A 21,352-nucleotide genomic window follows, 5' to 3' on the forward strand; every position below is an offset into this window, starting at 1 on the left:
AGAAAGAGTTTTAGAAAACAAAGTCAGCCTGGGAGGAATGTCTTACTACATACTTGTGACACAATATTTCCTTCTCTTTCAGATCTGGAGCAAATGTTTCTGTCTTAATTTCTTTCCTCAGAAAATGCCAATAAATAACAAGGAAGCTCTGAGCCTGTGCAAACTGTTTTTTTTTTTTTTTTTTTTCTTTATTATTTCTGCACTTCAGAAAACTTAGGAATACCCAGAATACACACACATTTCCAGCTTTTCCATTTAAACTTTGCAATTATAAATGTTTGGTGATAGACAAGGCAAACATTCCCCTGATAAAAGAGTATAAACTGCATACCCAAAATGACTGAAGTAAGACTGTCGGCTTAGTACTCATATGAAGGTGAGGAGGGCAGGAGTAATATATCCTTCACAGTTCATAAATAAATAAACAAAATGGAAAGCAACTAGACAGCTTGTTCACAGTATCACTGTCAACTCCTACAGCTCTCAACTATTCAGTATACTGAAAATATCTGAAATACCCTTGTCAAATAGTATGTGAATTTTGGAGGAAAAAAAAAAAAAAAAAAAGTGCAAACTTTCACCAGAGAGCTGAGAATGTGGGGAGACCCTGAGAGCTGATAGTGGCTCTCCATGCAGATACTACAGAAGGACCTGGGAGTTTGTTTTGCCCTAAAACCCCATCAGGCATGAGGGTAGCTCCATCCCTGGGCACCATGCATCTTCTTGAGGGTGGAGATGGGCATGGGGATGACTGGCTGCTAGGTGCCAGGGTGGTGGTGGTTGGGGCAAGGTCAAGTCCAGGGGTGCAGCTCCTTACACTGGGCTTGAGCACTACCTCCCACAGTACTACATAGGCTCTGGCCATGCTCCCAGTGGGATGAGGGCCCTGGCTTGGCTGATCCTTAGCTGACTGAGGCCTGGCAACCAAACTGCAGTGTACATACACAGGGCTCCTACAGCTTCTACAATACTAGGTAATGCTATATTCAGCAGAGCAAGGCTTGCGTTTGCTGTACTATATGTGTGATTTAAGAAAAATTTGCAATGAAATGATTTTTTATTTAAGGAATTGGCAGGAATACACTGTAATTCACAAAATCTGTTCATCTTCATTCTCCTCACACATGTTTCTCAGTATCAGCCACACATCCTCCTTCTGAAGTTATCAGCGTATTTCAGCAGATTCTGATCAGCAGAAAGCGAGGCAAAAGGCATTTAGGAAGCCAGACAGGTAGGGACAGATGTTTCTGTTTCAGGAAGTGGTATTCTTTAATGGCATAATGCTTTGAGCCAACCTGAGATGTTAGTGGTACACCACATGGTGTTGTGAAGGACGTGCTCTGGAAGAAGTGCCTGGTCAGTACAGCGAGGAAGCACTTGTAGAAAATCGCTTCTGGCAGGCTGAAAACTCACTTGCCTTGTGCAAACCTCTCACACTTTGAACTTCAGAGTGTAATCTGAGTGTTCCAACAAATTTTAATTACGTGAGTCTAAATTGTTGCCTTTCTATTAAGCCTGCCTGGTTCCAGGTGTTTTGTTTCCATGAAAGGAAAACAATAACAAAACAACAAAAAAAACTATTTTGATATACTGTAAGGTTATTCAGTTTCAGTATCTTATTCTTGGAATTCTTCTCTCCTGAGTTCATGAACAGAAAAAGATGAGATAATAGACACTGGAATTTGGTAGACAGTTGAACCTACACTGATACTTTTCTACTCAGTTCTTGACTTTTCTCCTAAAGTTTTCTGAGGAAGGAGATAACTTCAAAATTGTTTCAGATATGTCAAAATGTAATTCAGTATATTTTTCTTCTCCTCATATTGAAAGACTTAAGTCAGTTGCTACAGTGAGGGACGTGGGCAAGGCAGGGGAGAAAAGCTACCAAGGAGCACTCATTAATTGTCTTTTCCCATTTTGTTCCTGCTTTCCCAGCACATAGTTTTGCAATGACTTTTTTTTTTTGGTGTGTGGTTCCGTGTTTTGGACAGCAATCAGATTTAGCTGCTAGCAGAAAGCAGCCAGTTGCTGGGGCTGTAGAAACACTCTGGTTGCTAGGTGGGGTTTCCTGCATGGCACAATAAAAGCCTCACTAGCTGCCTGCACTCTTATCTTGGCTTCGCCATCCTGAAAAGTAATACTTGTGAAGAGGAAGGTAAGTTTTGTAGTTCTTTACTGCTGTCTGTAGACCTGACAGACTTTAAGAACTGTCTAGTATGTTTTTCAAGAGACCTGGTACAATTTTCTGTGGGTTGGATCTGCTATCACAGGAAAAAATGGGTGTGGGCAGAAGAAATTCTTTCTGTTTTAAAATATTTCATCTGCAGAGGAGGTCTTGGACAATCACTGTTTTTGTTGGTGGTGTTTGTTTTTACTTTCTTTCATCCTTACACAACGAATTAAAGATAAGTTGCTTAAATGATTAAAATTAAGGTTATTTAGATTAGGCTGTTTCTTGTGCTTTTTCTTTGTGCAGTAAAACTGGAATTGCTGGGTTGCTGGAAAAAAAAAAAAAGTGCTTTGTATGCTAACTTCAGAAGTAGTTGCTATTACTTCAGAAACAGTTTGCTGCTTTGGGACTGTAAAGGAATCTTTCCTCATAAAAGAGTGAAAATGAGGCAAAGAATTTTTGAGAGACATAAGAGAACAACTCTGTTTTTACAGCTCATAACTTAGGCAAATGCCACGTATGCAGGAGACACATCATTTGGGGTTTGTTCTGCTAACTCTTTCCACTGGGTTTTCCAAAGATGAGGTTGTTTTTCTTACTGATGTGTTATTTGCGTTCAGTAGACTTTCCCACTGTAAAGGAAACTTTGTTATGTCTACTGCCTGCTTTTCTGATATGATTTGATACCTGGAAGTTATATCAAGATCCTGGTAACTAGCATTGGACAGTACCAGAAGTTATATGTCTTTTATGGTTAAATAAACATAGAGTAGTGTAGTTTGACACACAGCTGTATCTGAGGAAACAAAGTAAAATATTTTCAACAAATATTGTGCATTTTCTCAAAACCTTTAAAAAATGGAATATGTCCAACTCTGGATACTGAGAAACAGAATGTGACATTACAGTGATTATTGTGAAGGAACAACTAGAGTTTTCTATCTGGATCTCTAATTTCTCATTCAAGTTATAACACTGACCATTCAAATTCACAACGGTAAAATGCATGAACAAAATTACTATTTTTTTCTTTTTCTTTTTCCAGGTTAGTGTAGGCTAGAGTAGCCTTTCTTTCTAGTTATCCAACACAGAATGATGATTTTAAAACAGTTTCAGCCTTCTGCATGTAGACTTTATATGTGCTTTTATAAAATGCAACAAAAATCCATGTACTACAGTACTTCATCTGACCAAATATACTTGTGATAGAATGTTAATAGAATGGTAATAAAGGATTCACCGTAATCTTGACAAAATGTTTCGAAGAGTTTCGTAAGAATGTCTTTCTTATCCTTGGGAAGTGACATTTGTAAAAGATGGTCTTCACAACCCACACAATATTCTGATCATTTGCCTAGATGACACCTACTGCAGGTAACATAAACATAGACTTGGAGCCAGTTTCAGGCTTTTGAGCAGCGTAGACAGAGATTTTTGTGCCCTCAAGGTGGAGGGAAGGGCACAAAATCATGAGTTTTCTGGGGAACAGCTGATGCTATCTTGGAAGAGGAGAAAAGGGTGGAGCTGAGCTGGAGGGGGACTGTGAAGGGCTGCCTGTTGGCATCTGAGCCTGGAAGTAAATTGTGATTTTGTAGTAAGGAAAAGAGACGGCTGAGTTGCAGCCACACTGCATGGTCCTAGAAGTTTGTTGCTTTAAATGACCCTGTTTCCTTCATGTTAATCAGAGAGTATAAATGACACACATACATTTGCAGAGTAAACATCACTTTTTTTTTTTCTCTTTTAAAAATAATGTTGTATGTATTCTATATTACCTGTGCCCTAAGGCCTTCATTATATTACAGTGCATGTCACTGAAAATAGCTTTCTTTTCTTTTCTTTTCTTTTCTTTTCTTTTCTTTTCTTTTCTTTTCTTTTCTTTTCTTTTCTTTTCTTTTCTTTTCTTTTCTTTTCTTTTCTTTTCTTTTCTTTTCTTTTCTTTTCTTTTCTTTTCTTTTCTTTTCTTTTCTTTTCTTTTCTTTTCTTTTCTTTTCTTTTCTTTTCTTTTCTTTTCTTTTCTTTTCTTTTTCTTTTTCTTTTTCTTTTTCTTTTTCTTTTTCTTTTTCTTTTTCTTTTTCTTTTTCTTTTCTTTTCTTTTCTTTTCTTTTCTTTTCTTTTCTTTTCTTTTCTTTTCTTTTCTTTTCTTTTCTTTTCTTTTCTTTTCTTTTCTTTTCTTTTCTTTTCTTTTCTTTTCTTTTCTTTTCTTTTCTTTTCTTTTCTTTTCTTTTCTTTTCTTTTCTTTTTTTCATAATGTGAAAAGTTCTTCTAAATTAGTTTAACCAGCAAAGTTATTTTTATCCTATTGTTTACATATAAGCTTTAGAAACAAGCATTAAAACCACTTTCTTGGCGTTTCCATTGGAAAAGTTGTATTTTGATGAAAAAACATCAACTTTGAGCTGACTGAAAAATACTTTATTTGATAAAAGATTAAATTATGCTCTGTCCCATCACTGATTTTACTAGGAAAGAGAATATTCTTCACAATGATGTCGTTATATCACAAACAATTCATTATTTTTCATTGGTCAGTGTCAAGTCATGGAAATTCTGGACTCATATTTGACTGGTGAAAAGATATTTTTATTTTTTTTTTTAATTGGAGGAAGTATGTAAGAAATCAGGAACAGTGTATGTGATAGTGTATGTGAGACTATTTGTACTTATCTTTCTTAAGAAGAAGATATTTTAAGAAAGTACATCAGAGTATACTTAGCAAGAGAATATTTTTTGCCTTAACACACAAGGCCTCCAGTTTCAATAAACAACAGAAACATTGTTTAACACTGAATTTTAACAGAATCAAATAGTTAGAAATATACACGAACAATTTTATACCTTAACAAATGAGAAAGACAGAGGTTTAATTTGTTTCTGTTAACATTCCTTTGAAAATCAGTGCTTAGATACTGCCATACCAACCATGCATATAGATTACTTTTCTATTTTTGATCCAAAATTTCTGAGAGTAGCATAAGTGTGTACAACTGAGCAGTAAGTTGCCAACCACAGTGTCACCTGTGAAGTGTAAACAAAAGTTTACCATTTTCCAATAGCACTACTTGGGAAACAAAGCCCTGCTCACTCACTTTAAGAGGAAATGTTTTATTAATGGAAAATCTTGATTTCCATTGGTGATGAAAATGTGGAAAAATGTTTTGTAACTTGATGCATCTCTCCCCAGAGACTCTATCAACATGGCTATGGTATCAGAATTTCTGAAGCAAGCATGGTTCATGGACAACCGGGAGCAGGAATGTATTGTAAGTGCTATCACTATATACTTATTTCCTGGTGCTTTTAGAAGTGTCTGAAAGCCATATGCTACTGACTGTCTTCAATACTCAAAAAGGAAGGAAAAGCAATGGCAAAATTCCATATGTTTAGAACTGGAAGTCAATTTGGTTGCATCCTAATATAATAATATTTTAATATTTTATTCACATATTTATTATAATTATATTTAAAAAAATAAACAAAAGACCTTTATTTGTACAAATTGGTTTCAAGGCAGAACTAGTTGCTGTAATGGAACTGCCACTTCTGGTGGACAGTCACTGATACATTGAAGTCTTCCTCCTTAAAGCAGTAATCTAATCTATAGAGTGTGTATGTGTAACAGCCTGTTCTGATGACACATAAGAAAAATGTGTGCTTAGTCTGAAATACAGGATATCAGTTCTTGGAGCTCTGGAACACAAAGGAGGAAATAAACATTACTACATGACTTACTGTCACGGGTGGGAAAGATCACCTTATGTAGTAAAACATCTCAAATGATCAGTACTGATCCTGGTTAGAAGGAATATTCACGGTGATGAGTAAAGAACTATCGCAATAGGAGGATTTGGAGAGTTTTTCTCAGATCCCTTTCCATTGCACTCCAGCCTGCCATAACAGAATTCCAAATGAGTGTCAGCAATGAGGCACACTATGAAGCCACAGGAGAACTTTAAAGCAAATTTCATCTTGAAGAAAATAGAATGTAGAGGTCATTTTCAGTAAATATTGTTTTGTGATGTGGATCTTCATGGATTTCCCACTTTCTGATTTTTCTGATTTTACCTGGACTGTATTTTGTACACAAAATGTTACCTCTACCATAGTTCTACACATGCATTCACAGAGTCCTAAGTCATTCTCATTATGAAGATTATAGAGGGTTTTTGCCTGGGTGGTTGATATGTTTGTCATGGATATCAGTATAGAAACAGTAAGCTAGCCTGCTGTGGAAACAAGCACCATATTCGGTGCTTTCTTGTCTTGCTATGCAAGTCTTGCTATGCAAGTCACATTGATATTTATTATTATTTTAATTATGAGGGATGTTGCTATTAAGTATGCAGTCACAGCTCTATTAAAATTTATGCTTTGAATATTTAACTCAGCATTACAGGTGTACAAAAAAACAGCACAGAATTCTGTATGTGAAGCATGTATCCCTAAGACCTTGCCAAGTGCTGGACTTCTTAAAAAACAGAAAAACAATAGAGAATTCTTGAAGTTAAGATAAAATGTTGTAGTTGATTCTAAAAATTTTTAGCTGAACTTCACTTTTGCTATAAAAATATCACTACAGATATCATATGAAAGGGAAATTTATTTCATATTTCATCCAAGGATTTCAAGGTATTACATATTTTCTGCAGAATGTAGTGAATACAATTGTTTAGATAGTGCTATTGAGTTTACATACCCTGCTAATGTTGGGGCAAGCCACATAATTGGTCATATTGTGGAATTTATCATTCCTTGTTATTCCCAGAGTCCTTTAGCCATTACTTAGGGAGTGTCTAGAATCTTAGTATGGATTCACCTTAGTCAACCAATAGCTAATGCCTCTAAAAAAAGGGTTATTTACATCTCATGCTTCAAATAAATTGGGTAATAATTCTCCACTTCCCTGTAGCATGAGAACCAGATCTTGTCTCCAAGACCTTGCATGCAATAAGTGCTTATAGGCTGAGATGTGTGAATCAGTTGAGAAGTCACTTTATATGATGTACAAGTCAATTTGCATGCAGTGAGCAAGAAAATCAGTAGAACATTGCTGAGAACAGCTGTAGAATTTGTCATTTTGTGGACTTTAAAACTGGTATAATTACATTATTATGGGAGCTATGAAATATTCTCCTAGAATATTCTAGGAGACTGTTTCATTTTGAAGGACACAGATTACTCAAAAAAGTCTGTAAGAATTCAAAAGAATATTGTGTGCCCCGGTGGCGCAGAGGTAGAATTCCCGTTTGCAACACCAGGGGGCCCGGGTTCGAATCCCCCCTGTGGAGCAGGGGGTAGAAGTGCCGCTCTGCTACACAGAGGGCTCGAATCCCGGGAGTTGGACTCGATGATCTCTAAGGTCCCTTCCAACTCGCACAATACTATGATACTATGATACTATGAAGAATATATATGTTATTTTCTGTTTAATAGTAGGAATTTGGGAAAAAAAATTCCAACAAAAATAAAAACAGATCATACCATATTACATCTATTTTGCAATTAAAAGCTTTTTTTTTTTTCCTTTATAGTCCTTGGTAAACAGTCCCAAATGCATGACTGTGTAAGGCAAGTAAAACTGTTTCTGTGCATAAATATTGTTTTAATTAGCTTTTTTGTCTTTGTTGTTTGTTTTGTAGAAAAGTTCAAAAGGTGGCTCTTCAGTACATGCTTACCCAAACTTTGATCCTTCAGCTGATGTTTCTGCTTTGGATAAGGCTATTACTGTAAAAGGTAAGTGGAGTAAATGCTTAATGTGCTGTAAAATCTTGAGAATAGCTCTGAATGAAATACCAGAGCCACAGGGAATGGAAAGCAGTAGAGGTGACTCAACTTTTAAAAGCCCAGCAAGACATCTAGTTAGTTCACCTGATAAAAATTCCTGCTCTTTGATAGTCTAACATCAAATTACAATTTCAGGTCTTAACACTAATTAAAGGTCATTAATTTCTTGAATATAGTTTCTGGAGAACATAAAAAAAATAAATCACAAAAAACAACCAAAGAAACAAAAAAACAAAACAAAAATCACTGAAGATACCATACCATATTGAGTCTTTTCATAATTTGACTTCCATAGAATCAATGGACAGTGGATATGCCCACATTACATTTTTAAGTAGTGTGTGCTTCTATTACATTTCTCTCTTTAATGAAGTTAACATTTGACACTTTAACTGTGCTTTGAAACCTTTTTCAGTTTAGCTTGCTGAGTTTAAATGAGTATGCTATCTAATTCTGTTACTTATTTATATATATATATATACTTAGTTATGCCCTCAGATCACTTTCAGACTTTTTATACTAAACTGTAGAAATATAGGCTTCTGAGTTCTATGGGAATTAACCAGGTTTCTTCATGGCATCTCTTGTAACTCAATAGATGACTACAGTTTTCCTTTTGGTTAAACTTTGCTGTGTCAAGCAATCAAAATGTGACACAGTACAAGCAAATAATACAACAAGTATTTGATGGTGCACTATAACATTTCTAATCTGGTAGTCATTTGGTAATTTATAGGTGTGGATGAAGGCACCATCATTGACATCTTGACTAAAAGAACAAATGCTCAACGTCAGCAGATCAAAGCTGCCTATCAACAGGCAAAGGGAAAGGTACAGTATAACTAAGTTGAGTTTAAATGTGCTTGTGGAATAGTAATATTGATCCTGGCAGTTACAGTATAACAGCTTTTACCTTGTAGAACAAAATATAGCAGTGATACTGTCTTTTCTTGTTCATGAAAACTGTAGCAGTGATAGTAATCCTGAGACTATGTTGTCACTGATAATACTTGGCAATCCTAATGGCAATTCTTTTGAAATCAAAAGATAAATTTTAAACTTCTGGATCTCTATGTTTTAAATTTTTCAAAGCATTTCTTATGCTGCAAAATCAGAGTGAATGTTTATGTTTACTAACACTTGGGAGCCGGTCTGTAGAGGGAATGAGAGGAATAAAGAAGGGAACTTTAGGGGCCAAATATTCACCACTTATTTGTGTCCAGGTAGAACATCAAATGGTATGGAAAAGATAGAGGACTATAAAGCTGTTTCACAGTTAGATCGACACTGATGAGAACAGTACAGGCAACAGTGAGCTTCTGCTTCTTCATAGCAAAACAAATAATCCCTCTAATTGGGAAGACTGAAAATTACTGTACACCAAAACTTAAGATGCAAAGAAGAGAGAGGCGAGCTCTTTTCAGTAGTGCTCAGTAACAGGACAAGAGACAATGGGCACAAACTGTAATAAGTTTCCCAGGGAGATTATGAAACCTCCTTGTAGATCTTCAAAAGCCATCAGGACATGTTCCTCACCAAACTGGTCTGGATGTCAGTGCTTAAGCAGGGGAGTAGAACCAGTTGACCTCCAAATGGGCATGTCAACCTCAGCCGTTCTGTAATTCTGTGATGGGCAATGGGTGAACTGTGTCCTGAATACTTGCTGTAAAACCCTGCCTCTTTAGTTAACATTAAGATGACAAATCAGAAGTTTCAAGAGGTTTGTAATTCTTTCTCATGGCTAGCAGTATGACGTGCACTAAAATTTATCACAGATTAGACTACTTTTCATGTTGTGGCAGAACAGCAGTTTAAAAAAATATACTGGCTTCATAGTGTTGTGGTGTAACCTGACAGGAAGATAAGCAGCACACAGTTCCTTTCTCACTCCTCCCTCAGTGGGACTGGGGAGGGAATCTGAGAATGGGTCACACATGTAGGTTGCAATAAATTTAGTTGAACAGAACAGAAAAGTAAAGGAAAAAGGAAACAATAATAAAGGAGCACACAAAATAAGTGATGCAAAATTCAACTGCTCACCACTTCCAACAAATACATAGCCAGTCCCTGACCAATAGCAATTTCAATGCTATGTCTGACTGCACCCAGTTTTATTGTTCAACATGATGCCAAGATGTATGTGATGTAGAAGATACCCTTTGAAAAATTTGGATCAGCTGTCTTGGTTGTGAAACCTTCCAACTTCTTATGCATGACCAAACTCTTTGCTGGCTGGGCAGTAAGAACTGAAAAATCCTTGACTTAATGCAACCACTACTTTACAAAATCTAAAATATTCTGTTGTCAGCATTATCTTTCTCCTTAATCTAAAACATAGCATACTAATCAGTATGAAGAAAATTAATTCTGAGTTAAAAACAAGACACAGAGTTTCTCCCTTATTGTTTATAGAGTCTGGAAGAAGACTTGAAAAAGGTGCTGAAAAGCCACTTGGAAGATGTCGTTGTTGCTCTTCTCAAAACTCCAGCTCAGTTTGATGCTGAAGAATTAAGGGCTTCTATGAAGGTAAGGCAAAAAATTGAGAGAAGCTTTTGCTAAAATAAATAACTCTCAGGTCCTTTAAGTGCCACTGGATGAACACTGTATAAGTTTGTGTATAATATTAATTTCATCCCGGTTTTATAAAATACATTGATACTGGTAATCCACAACCAGTCACTAGAAACAAGATAGCATTCTCTGCTGATTCAAGTTGAAGTTGGAGTAGATTGTTCTAAATTACAAATAATAAATCTAGCTCTTATCTTTAGCTTTTTTTTAGTTTTGAGCAAATTGGAAAGCAGATGCTGGTGAAGTGCTAGAATGCCACTATATCCACATATGTGTTTACTTATGCTAAAATAGAGGCATAAAAGAGGAATTTTTCACCAGTTTTTATGTTGGTTTTTGTTTGTTTGTTTGTTTGTTTTTTTCTTTTTTTATGTATGTTGCTTGGTCACTTTAACAGTTCCATTGGTTGTCATCATGATATTTGATGCCAAAAAATGAGTTCTAAATGAGATGAAATTGTGATATTTAATGAAAGGAAAAGGTTTTTCCTTTGTATGTCTTGTTCTGTGATTCTCATCATGTATATATATATATGTATATATATATATATATATTATTTTTTTCTAAATTGTGAGTTTTCTACAATAAAGAATATATTTTAAAAATTCAATCATTTTTAACAGGGGCTTGGAACTGATGAAGATACTTTAATTGAGATTCTGGCATCAAGAAACAACAGAGACATCAGAGAAGCCAGCAGATATTACAAAGAAGGTAATTCAGAGTAACAAGGAAGTATAATGGTATGTAGGACTGAATGATGGCCAAGCCCTCTCCCATAATGATTCACGTCTCTGTTATTTATTTATCAAAGCGCTCATAAAGAACAGATCTGTGCAAGCTTAATTCCTGGAGTGAAAAAAAATCGAGAGTGGGTTATGCATATCTTCTCTAAATTCTGTAGGAACCTTACTTCTCAAAGAGGAGCTTACATTTTAGGAGGCAAGTAAAACTTCATATAAGACTGAAGGAGATGTAGGGAAGGAATAGTGATGAATTCTGGCTTACATTTGTCTCAGTAAATTAGGAAAAGACTCATGATTCCAGCTAGAACTCTATTTCTTGAAATGATTAATGCATTAGTTGCCTTGTATACAACACAAGGAAAACCCCAGTGGTTCTCTTTTTCCATTGCTAAGCCTTGTCTTCCTTCTTAAGATCCTTTCATAGAATGGCTTGGGTTGAAAGATCATCTTACTGACCTTGACAAAAATATACTGAATTAACAACACTTATAATTTGAAGGATAGGAACAATCAATGAACTGAAGGCAGAGAATGTTCAGAGAGGTAACTAAAACATATTGTGTCTTCTCCCATATACATATTATTTGCTGCCATTGGTCAATGTTGTCTAATTAACTCATGTTTTATGGAATGATGAGCAACTTTTCCAATCAAACAGTTTCAGTTAGAAACCTAGAATAACAGTTTTATTTATTTATTTAAATTATTTTTCAGATGAATTTGTGCTGAACAAAAGCATCCAAATGTAAAAATGAGAGACAAATTTCTCTCAAAGTTTCAAGGTTTTGGGGCTTTTGTTTTTGTTTTCTTTTTTCACCTCAGTCTCACAAGCAAGAGTCTAAGTGTTAGAACATTAAGGTGAACTTTTTCAACAGCTTTTGGGTTTAGCCTCCAATTTCAGAGCACATCCCAGGGTTAAGAAGTAAACATACAAAAATATCTATTTTCTCAAAATGAAACAAGAGAAAACTACAATTCTATTGGGCATATTAAAGGAAAGATGGGGGGAAAAAAGTAATGTAAATGTCATGGATTAAAACAAACTGATTTTTTTTCATTTGATTTCAGTACTGAAGAGAGATCTGACACAAGATATAATTTCTGATACATCTGGAGACTTTCAAAAGGCTTTGGTTACTCTAGCCAAGGTATGTTGTACTTAAACATTTTCAGTGACATTAGCAGTAATGTTGTCAAGATTATGTTAAACTCATGAAATAAATAAGAATTTAAGAATTATTAATTTCCTTGTGCTCCTTTTTTTCTCATATAACATAGATCATATGCAAAGATTCTTCAACAAGCTACAATAACATTTATCTCAGAAAGATTTTAAAGAAATGCATGTGTTGTTTATTATAATTTGTTAATTTGATGTTTAAGTTTTTTGATAGCTATCTTTTAGCACTTGAAAAAAACAGTTAGAATATCTATTGATTAGAAATATAAAAGGAATAAATGCTTATGAGTAGAGTGAGAAACTTTTTGACTACTGTGAGATAGTTTCAGGGACCTAATAAATTGATATATTTTATGTATGCATGTATGTATTTACTTATTGTGAATGGATGCTCAAAAGCAGTTCAGTTGAAGCACGGGAGCTAAGAAGTAAAAATAACTTTTTAGAATACATGAATATTTGGTGCCAACACTGCTGAGTACATGCATGTGAAGCTTGTATATGTACATAGGATTATTTTATGATTCATTCCTGTGCATGGTTTAGTTTTTTGGTTTTCCTTTTAAATCACCTTAGAAAAAGTCTACTCAGTGGTCATCAGAAAGCATGTCACAGCTTTAAAGATTGTAACTTAACATTAAGACACTCGTATCAACGGATTCTAATGCATGATTTCAGAAATACATTGTTGGTGGCCCCAGAAATGGGAGCTCCGACTGATTAACAAAAATGTCAGCTTACTCACAGAATAAGTAATATAACTGCAGTTGTCTGCAGTTCTATATTGAGTTCTTCATGAGTATGGTAGACCAGAACTCTAAAATACTGAATTTTACTAAACTGGATTATTTTAACTAACAGTGAATTTTCTTATTTTTATATAGGGTGACCGATCTGAAGATCCTTATGTGAATGATGATCTTGCTGACAATGATGCCAGGGTAAGACCACACTTAGCACTCAGCAGAGTTTCTTTATTTGACATGATTACAAATTCTGCTTGGCTGTAAATATTCTGTCACACCTCTTGTGCAATGTGAACTTGACAAACAGTTGTATATTATGTAGCAATATTTTCTGAGGGGTGCTATTTTCCAAAGTTCATGAGATTTGCTGGCTGAAATGAGACATTTAATAGACAACTTAAGAAATGTTGCAAAACCTCTTCTACTTTGTGTAAGACATTCATAGTTTTTAAGGTAGAGGTCAGTATTAGAAGAAAATAGACAATTTTTTGTTTGCATGCTGTTTAAAATAAGTTGTATGTGCTTTTGGGTAGGCAAAGAACCAGCTACTGTCAGTATCACAGTAATTTTCTACATAATTCTAAAATAAACTTTTTTTTCCCCTTATTTTTTCTTCTTTTAGTGTGACAGGCATGCTAATACATTGTTAAACCTTTACAGCCTGTTCCAAGTCTTCACTTATAAATTCCCACATCACTTACTGTTTGAATCTGGACTGTATTTATATTATTATTACTTTAAATCCTGCAGGGAAAAGGTCTATGAGAAATGTTATTTGTATTCCCACTATCTGAGGGATTTAGTTTTGCCATCAGCCCTACATATGAAAGGCTGGTAAACTAATACTCCATCTGAGATCCAAAGTTCAGTACAGTTTCCAGCAAAGTCCAGAGACTTCACTGCCAGTACTTAGAAGGAACGTTGTTAAATCTTTTTTGTTACACTGTGAAGGCATTTAATTAACACTGCTAGAAAGGTTTGAGTAGGTGGGTAAATTTACTGAGATTGATTCTTACTTTACTTTAAAGTCACTTCTGGAAAGACAAGAAATACCTAGTGGATAAGCTTCTCTTTCTCTCTCTCTCTCTCTTTTTTTTTTTTTTTTTTTTTTTTTTTTTGTTTTTTTTTTTTTTTGTTTTCTTTTGTTTTCTTTTGTTTTGTTTAGTTGATCAGAGCTAATTTTATTACTCTGAGGAAAGCCTGCCACTCCTAAACTTCTGTGCAGACTGTAATATATCATGATACATAAAAAAAAAAATCTTCACTCAAGAAAGAAACTTACCCAGGAAGGCTAGATGGTGGTTCTAAGATATCTGAAAATATTATTTATATCTGTACAGTACTCTCTACATACTATTATGCCATAAGCAAAGCATGAAGTATTACTTGATCGATCTAGAGCTTGAGACTGTGTGGATTTATGTATGTTGTTATGAACAAGAGTCTTCTGCTGCAAATGGTGACCTCCGTTTGTCTGGTAGCCACAGGAATACGTTACTTCTATATGGGTTTTACTCTATCGATGTTAACTTTACAATTTTAATTTAATTTATTTTTCTTAAGTTTATTTTTCTGTCTATGACAGGCCTTATATGAAGCAGGAGAGAAAAGAAAAGGGACGGATATCAATGTGTTTATTAACATTCTTACTTCAAGAAGCTACCCTCATCTTCGAAAGGGTAGGATGTGTAAAACTTTTTTCCTCACAGGAACTGTGTTTTGAATGTGGCCTGCTCGTAAATTCAAAGATTATGTAGATTTCCAAGATGTTAGAATGACTGCTATGAAGGTTATGCTTGATGACCTAACGGTGCAGTTGGACACTCTGCCATTCATTTCACTCTAGTAAAGAGTAGTATCACTTTGTTTATTAACATAACTGTTGCTCTGAAGTCTCACAAATCTAGTGAACACAAGAACAGTGAATCAGTATGGATGGTGTAGCTCCTTAAACCAGGTTGCCCTCAGTGAGAAAACTTTATGGGTTCCAGTGGAATAACTGTATCACCTCTTCTTCTGTTAATGTGAAAATGAGCCCCATACCCTAGCACAGTTCTATTCCTCATGTTGATGCCACCAGGTCATGCAGTACTGCTTTTGTTTAAACTGTGGTAGCTGAAGGAAATGATAAAGATGGCCTACAACCAATCATGTATGTCCATTGCCATAGCAGCGCAGCCAGAATAATGAGGTCAAGTTTGAATGAGAATACTATATTTTCATCAATCCTCACTGGGTATTCTTCCCTCATTTAGTCTTTCAGAAGTATGCTAAATACAGCAAGCATGACATGAACAAGGTACTTGATTTGGAGCTGAAAGGTGATATTGAAAACTGTCTGACTGCCCTTGGTAAGTACTCCTGTAGATAATAACTTATGATGTGTGCTGACTGTATGAAAAACTAACTTTTACTTCATAGTAATGGAAAACCATTTTGTTTTTTCTTCATTGAAAAGCAAGACATTAACTATGTATAATTATTGAAAACATAATATATTTTCTTTAATGTTGTTCTTAAAGAAATTACTATTATAAGATTCATGACAAAGATGTATATTAAGACCCTCAAAATTACCCCGATGAGCAGTAAGGTGAACCACTTGAATTACTGTTGTTCTTGGACCAGGGATAGGATAAGAAAGCAGACCCTCAACTTGTTTTTCTCTTTTGCATCACAGTCAATCATTCTGTGGATAAAAACAAATCAGATCTCTCTTAGTATCAGATGTGAAGGGCTTACAAAATATCAGGCCATAATCTCCAGTTTAGCTGTAGAGAACCTGAATGTTTACATGTTTTTTCTTTGTAAGAACTGCAACATCCTTCTTAATTTTGTGACAGCAGGCTTGGAAGTACAGTCCTGCCTTTATTGTAAATAGAATTTTCTGCTATGATTGAATTGCCTTCTGAACAGAAACAGGAAAGGAACTGCTACTTCCCCCATATTTTGAAGACAAGTGTAAAAATAAACAGGTTATCTGTGTATACTAGTGGGAACACTGAGATATTTTAAGAATTCTTTTCAGATTTTTGATTTTGTTTCTTTCTCCATTTATAATATACTTGAGTAATTCCACTGTCTCATTATAGTGAAGTGTGCCACAAGCAAGCCAGCTTTCTTTGCTGAAAAACTCCACTTGGCAATGAAGGTAACCTTGAGAAAGAACGTTTTGTGTTCACGGTGTGCTTTATGAATGGAAAAATAAAATATAGAGCTAGATATCTCTAAGATCTTTGTGTGATAAAAACGAGACTGCAGAGGAGAATCCAATGCGATTCTGCTTGACTTCATGCCTTTGAAATTTCTGAGTGTCCTTCCATAGAAAGAACTGTTGATTTGCCAAAGTGTATTCAGGAAGGCACCTGTCCATTCACACATACATCTTATACTCTGTGCTGTAACAGAAATCTAACTGAATGTTTTTATATTTTTTGTAACCACTAAAATATTGGTAATAATGAAATAGGAAAGCAACTACAGATCAGGAGGGGAACCTTGTAAGGGCTTAGTCTTTGGCAAAACATCTGACTGTTTTGGATCCTGAGTTGACTACAGCACACATGGCTCAGGAAGCAGTATATTATGCAGGAATTTATAAAACTCCTGTGATTTGATAATGATTGGCTTTGACTAGTCTATGAAAACCTGGGAGAATCATGAAAATAACAGTTCATTAAAATAAATAAATAAAAAATAATAATAAACTCACCTCAAAAATATGTTACAGTGAAATCTAGGTTGTCCCTGGTTTTCAGCAAGCATGATGAAAGGCTTGTGTATTTTTAGGAAGCAACTAAAACAAATTCATAAAAAGAAGTCCAAGGGTGGAGACAGACAAAATTCACTACACAGGAACTAGAAGGTTTAAAGAATCTTAATTAGGAAAATATATCAGTGACTTAAATAGCACCAATTTTTGTTTATTTGTTTATAACTTTTTACAGGGGAGTGGAACACGACACAAACAGCTAATCAGAATCATGGTTTCACGCCATGAAATAGACTTGAATGAGATCAAGGCTTATTATAAGAGTCTGTATGGTATATCTCTTCGCCAAGCAATTATGGTAGGTTTTCTCTTGAGTGAACTACAGAATGATAAAAAAAAAGTTTGTTAATTCTTATGCTTTTCAGTCATCTGAGTAATGCATAGCTGAGCAACTCTCTGTGTTATCTGTAATTTTCTATAAAATTTCACCACCTTAAACAAAATGGTGATTGTATCCAAATGGCTTGAGGCCTAGGTTGTCTGCAGTACATAATACTTCAGTAAATGTGTGATAGATTCAAACTTGAGAAAACATAGCATGTCTAATTTCAGTGAGTTATCTATTTCTCATGGCTGAGTAAGGCATTCTTTGGTGAATCCAGTATCACTGGGCTATTAATGTCTCATATAATCGTAGATACCATGTGCATCTTGTTTTAGTGCAGATTAACACTGGATTTATGAACGAATGTGTGTAGTACTTTAGTATGAATGAACACTGGATGTCATTGATCAAGGAAGGCATTTTCACTTTGTGGAATGAAGGAAAACACCTGGACATTAAGTCTTGTCTATTTCTCTTTTTTCATTTATGTCTAGAATTTTTTTATTACTTATTTATTTATTGGTCAGTCTTGTTTACTTTTACTCCAGTCTGGTAAATGAATAATTCACTTCGGTGACGGTACTCAGTTCAAGCTCATGCTGTGGATTATACATATGTGTTGTAAAATGATGAATTTATTTAGGTGAATGTCATATGTTTAGTAAATGTACTGAAATTGATTTTTCTTGAGACCATTATCCTAACAATTGTACTTCTCTGAACTTTGACAGGATGAACTCAAAGGGGATTACGAAACCATCCTGGTGGCTTTATGTGGAAGTGATAAATAAGTATCTTGCTCTGATGCACCCAAGCCCTGTTGCTGAAGATGTTTATATTAGCCTTAGCTGCCTATATAATATACAGACTTCATACAGTGAGATTTCTTTGGAACTCTACTTAGTATTCAGCTTTTACGTAGAAAACCTGGAACTCTGAATGTATTCTGTATGGAATGAATAAATCTTTTTACCACTATGTATCTAAAGTCAACAAATGTCATTAAGTTTCTATTTGCTTAATTAATCATGAAAGAATGAAGTTTTCATCTAAGAAAATCAAACTAATTTTAAAGAATAAAATTAATTTCTCTGAATTTTGCTTGTAGATTCATTTTTTTTTTCTTCCTTCACTTCAGTTTGTCTACACACAGTACATGAAATAAATAAAACAACAACAACAACAACAACAAAAAACACGGTAAATTATTTAAATAGTCAAAACAGATTATAACAGTATCAGAGTATAGCTGAATTTGTACTTTTTTCTTTCATTTCAGCTAGGATTAATTGTTGGGGTACTAAGCAGTCTTTGTAAGGATTTATGAGTGCATACAGTAGTTCTGCGTAGATGGAGTGTTCTAGAATAGCTGAGTTAGGCCTGTAGATTAAGAGTTAGTGGGCAGGGGGTTTAGGTAGGTGTCTGTACAGGTTCTCTCGTGTGTATCGGGTTTTGTGTAGCGGGTATACGTGTCTGCACGGGATTTAGGATGGTATATAAGGAATTTGACGCAGCAATAAATTGAGAGAAGACATCATGGCATCCATGTTTGTGTCTCTCCCCCGGACAGTCGAGGTCCCGGGATAAATCAGGTTAATTGGCAGATACGTCAGATTTATGGACCTCAGATGTTAAAAATGAACTGAAAATGACTTGTTAAAAATGTTAATACATGAAAAAGCAACTGTTATATTTGACTTGCTCTTTAAATATATTGCTTATAGTTTCTATGTTGGAAAAAGAAAAAAAAGAAAGAAGTAATTACAGTTCATGGTTTTGTTGTTGTTGTTTTTTGTTGTTGTTTTTTTGTTTTGTTTTGTTTTGTTTTCTGATGGTCTTATACAGTATCTCCAAATGTACAAAACCCTGCTATTATTACCACTATTTTTCTGTTTTGTGTCACTGTCCAGGCTGTAGATACCTAATGAGGTAGTTATAAACCCCAGGTGCACTGGTGAAATTAGGCTTGTTGATTCTTAGTTTTGTACAAATGTTGGTGGTCTCTTTTAGGGTGGCTTCCAAATATTCCTTTGAACAGCAGGCTTAGCTATTGGGAAATCAGAGATCATCTTGGCTGTTCTGTGATAAAAATTGCAAGCTCTGTCAGTTTCACACTGGAATGGTCTAGGATAATAGAAATAGATATCTGGAAAAGTTGAAATTTTATTATAGAAAAAAAAAATTAGAATGATGACATCTGGATAGAATATTCCCACATATCTTTCACAGAGACAACTATTTTCTTTTTTTCTTAACTACCCCATGTATTTTTCAAGACACATATACCTGTGCTACTATAGTTAACTCTGGTCATAATTCTTGTTTCTTCATAGGATAGAGAGAGTCAGGCAAAAGAGTTTATGGCAAGTAAACATAATGGTTGTCAACTAAAGCAGAGAAACATAGAAACAGATAAACACACACAAATTTTGTTTAAGAGATCTCACTCATTAACTGACAAGCTTCAGAGAAAAGCAGAACAAACCACTCTGCATGTTTTGATTATGTCACTTGCAAAAGATTCACTTTCTCAAGAGGCAGGTGTCCAGACTCAACACTCCTTGAAAAAAGAGAGTAAGCCTGTAGTTTGTAGTTAGGTCGTAACTAATTAAGTTCCAAGAAGTCAGTTATTAGGCCTGAATCGGGAGACTCTTTTTTGCAACACATGGGTTATTTTGAAATTGAGAGGTGTTTCAGCTCTGCAGAAGGTTAGAATCTGATTTCATCAGTGTAGGAAATAATTGTTTTTCAAGAGCTATGTACATTCATCAGGAAAGTCAAAAGATGCAAAAACGCACCTAAAAAAAGCTACTTTTTCTTTAAAAAATAATATAGCTTGAGGATTGGTAGAAAATTTGTATGTATCTTAAGCAGGCTTTTTCCAGTCTTGTTTTGCAAAGTTCATATGGGCCTCAAGAGTAGCAAGAGTCTTTTGAGATCCTGTTCTTGCTATTCAGCTTCAATATCTGAAGAAGTGAGCACTTGGAAGTCTTGTTAGGTGTAAATGAGGAGATGACAGTATGAAGTCAAATGCATTACAAAGAGGAGTACTTGCTAGCTGAGTATGAGTTTTGAAGATCTGGGGAACAGAAGGAAATGATTACACTGAACTACTACATTCCAGCAGCTCTCCTAATTGTAAGACATTTCAATAGATTTTCATGTGTGCCCTTATTAAGGTCGAGAGTGGCACCATTTTGAGTATATTCTGTTTGGTCCCATTTCTGCAAATATAAATACTGCTTTTGTTGAAGAAGACGGATTGCCATGTGTCTATGTAGTTGCATGTCAGTGAGTAATCATAGGTTAACTACTGCTGCATTCAGTTAAATCCTTTTAGACTTTGATTTCTGTCCAAGAGGCAAAGCTTTCTGTACAATGAGAGTATTACTTTCAAAAGTATTTTGTTGTTGTTGTTGTTGTTTTTTAAGGGAAGTTTTAAAAGAAGAACACTTCTGTCATATGGCCAGTTCACAAGCATCCTTACTGTTAGTATGTACTGTCTCTACTTCTCATTTCCAGGACAAATTTGCATCCAACTTTACAGTTCAAAATTATTTTCAAGTACTGAAAAATATAGGATTTCTGTTAATACTTGTGAAACAGACTGATTGCACCACTCATTTCATTGTGAAAACATTTCCTGATGGTCAGAACGAGAGATGGGGAACAATATTTCTTTTATAATAATAACAATAATTAAGGGTTCCAGTTAAAGAAACACCTAAGGGCTTAAGTAATTTCCTGGCATTTAGAAAGGGCAGTCTGTCCAAAGCAGCTATGGTGCACAAGCAAATGGGGATAGAGAGAACAAGTGGTAAATTGACAAGCGTGTATAAGGAAGTGTTTTCTATGCCAATTACTAAGCGCATCAAAAGAGAAAATTAATTGAAGCTCTAAATATAAGTCACTTTAGACAGAGTATTTTTAAATGCAGATAAGTTTATACTTAAGACAGGTAAAAGGAGATTGTTCCTCCTGCTTATACACCTAACAAAGGACAAAATCTGACATACATTGTCCGCTACCAAATTTGAAACATAGATCCTAAGGACTCC

At 34.9% G+C, this 21,352-nt stretch overlaps 1 protein-coding gene across 1 annotated transcript; it reads left to right on the forward strand.

The window, feature by feature from the left end:
• The first annotated feature begins 1,965 nt into the window (after positions 1-1,965).
• Positions 1,966-18,388, forward strand: ANXA1 (annexin A1). The gene is made up of 13 exons (XM_072359689.1): positions 1,966-2,155; positions 5,355-5,433; positions 7,810-7,903; positions 8,691-8,785; positions 10,367-10,480; positions 11,149-11,239; positions 12,340-12,419; positions 13,336-13,392; positions 14,783-14,876; positions 15,453-15,548; positions 16,290-16,348; positions 17,145-17,267; positions 18,026-18,388. The coding sequence occupies exons 2-13, from the start codon at positions 5,368-5,370 to the stop codon at positions 18,083-18,085; spliced, it is 1,029 nt and encodes a 342-aa protein (XP_072215790.1). The 5' UTR covers positions 1,966-2,155; positions 5,355-5,367; the 3' UTR covers positions 18,086-18,388.
• The last annotated feature ends 2,964 nt before the right edge of the window (positions 18,389-21,352 follow it).

This window comes from Excalfactoria chinensis, chromosome Z (genome assembly GCF_039878825.1).
Source record: "Excalfactoria chinensis isolate bCotChi1 chromosome Z, bCotChi1.hap2, whole genome shotgun sequence".
Lineage (NCBI taxonomy): Eukaryota > Metazoa > Chordata > Aves > Galliformes > Phasianidae > Excalfactoria > Excalfactoria chinensis.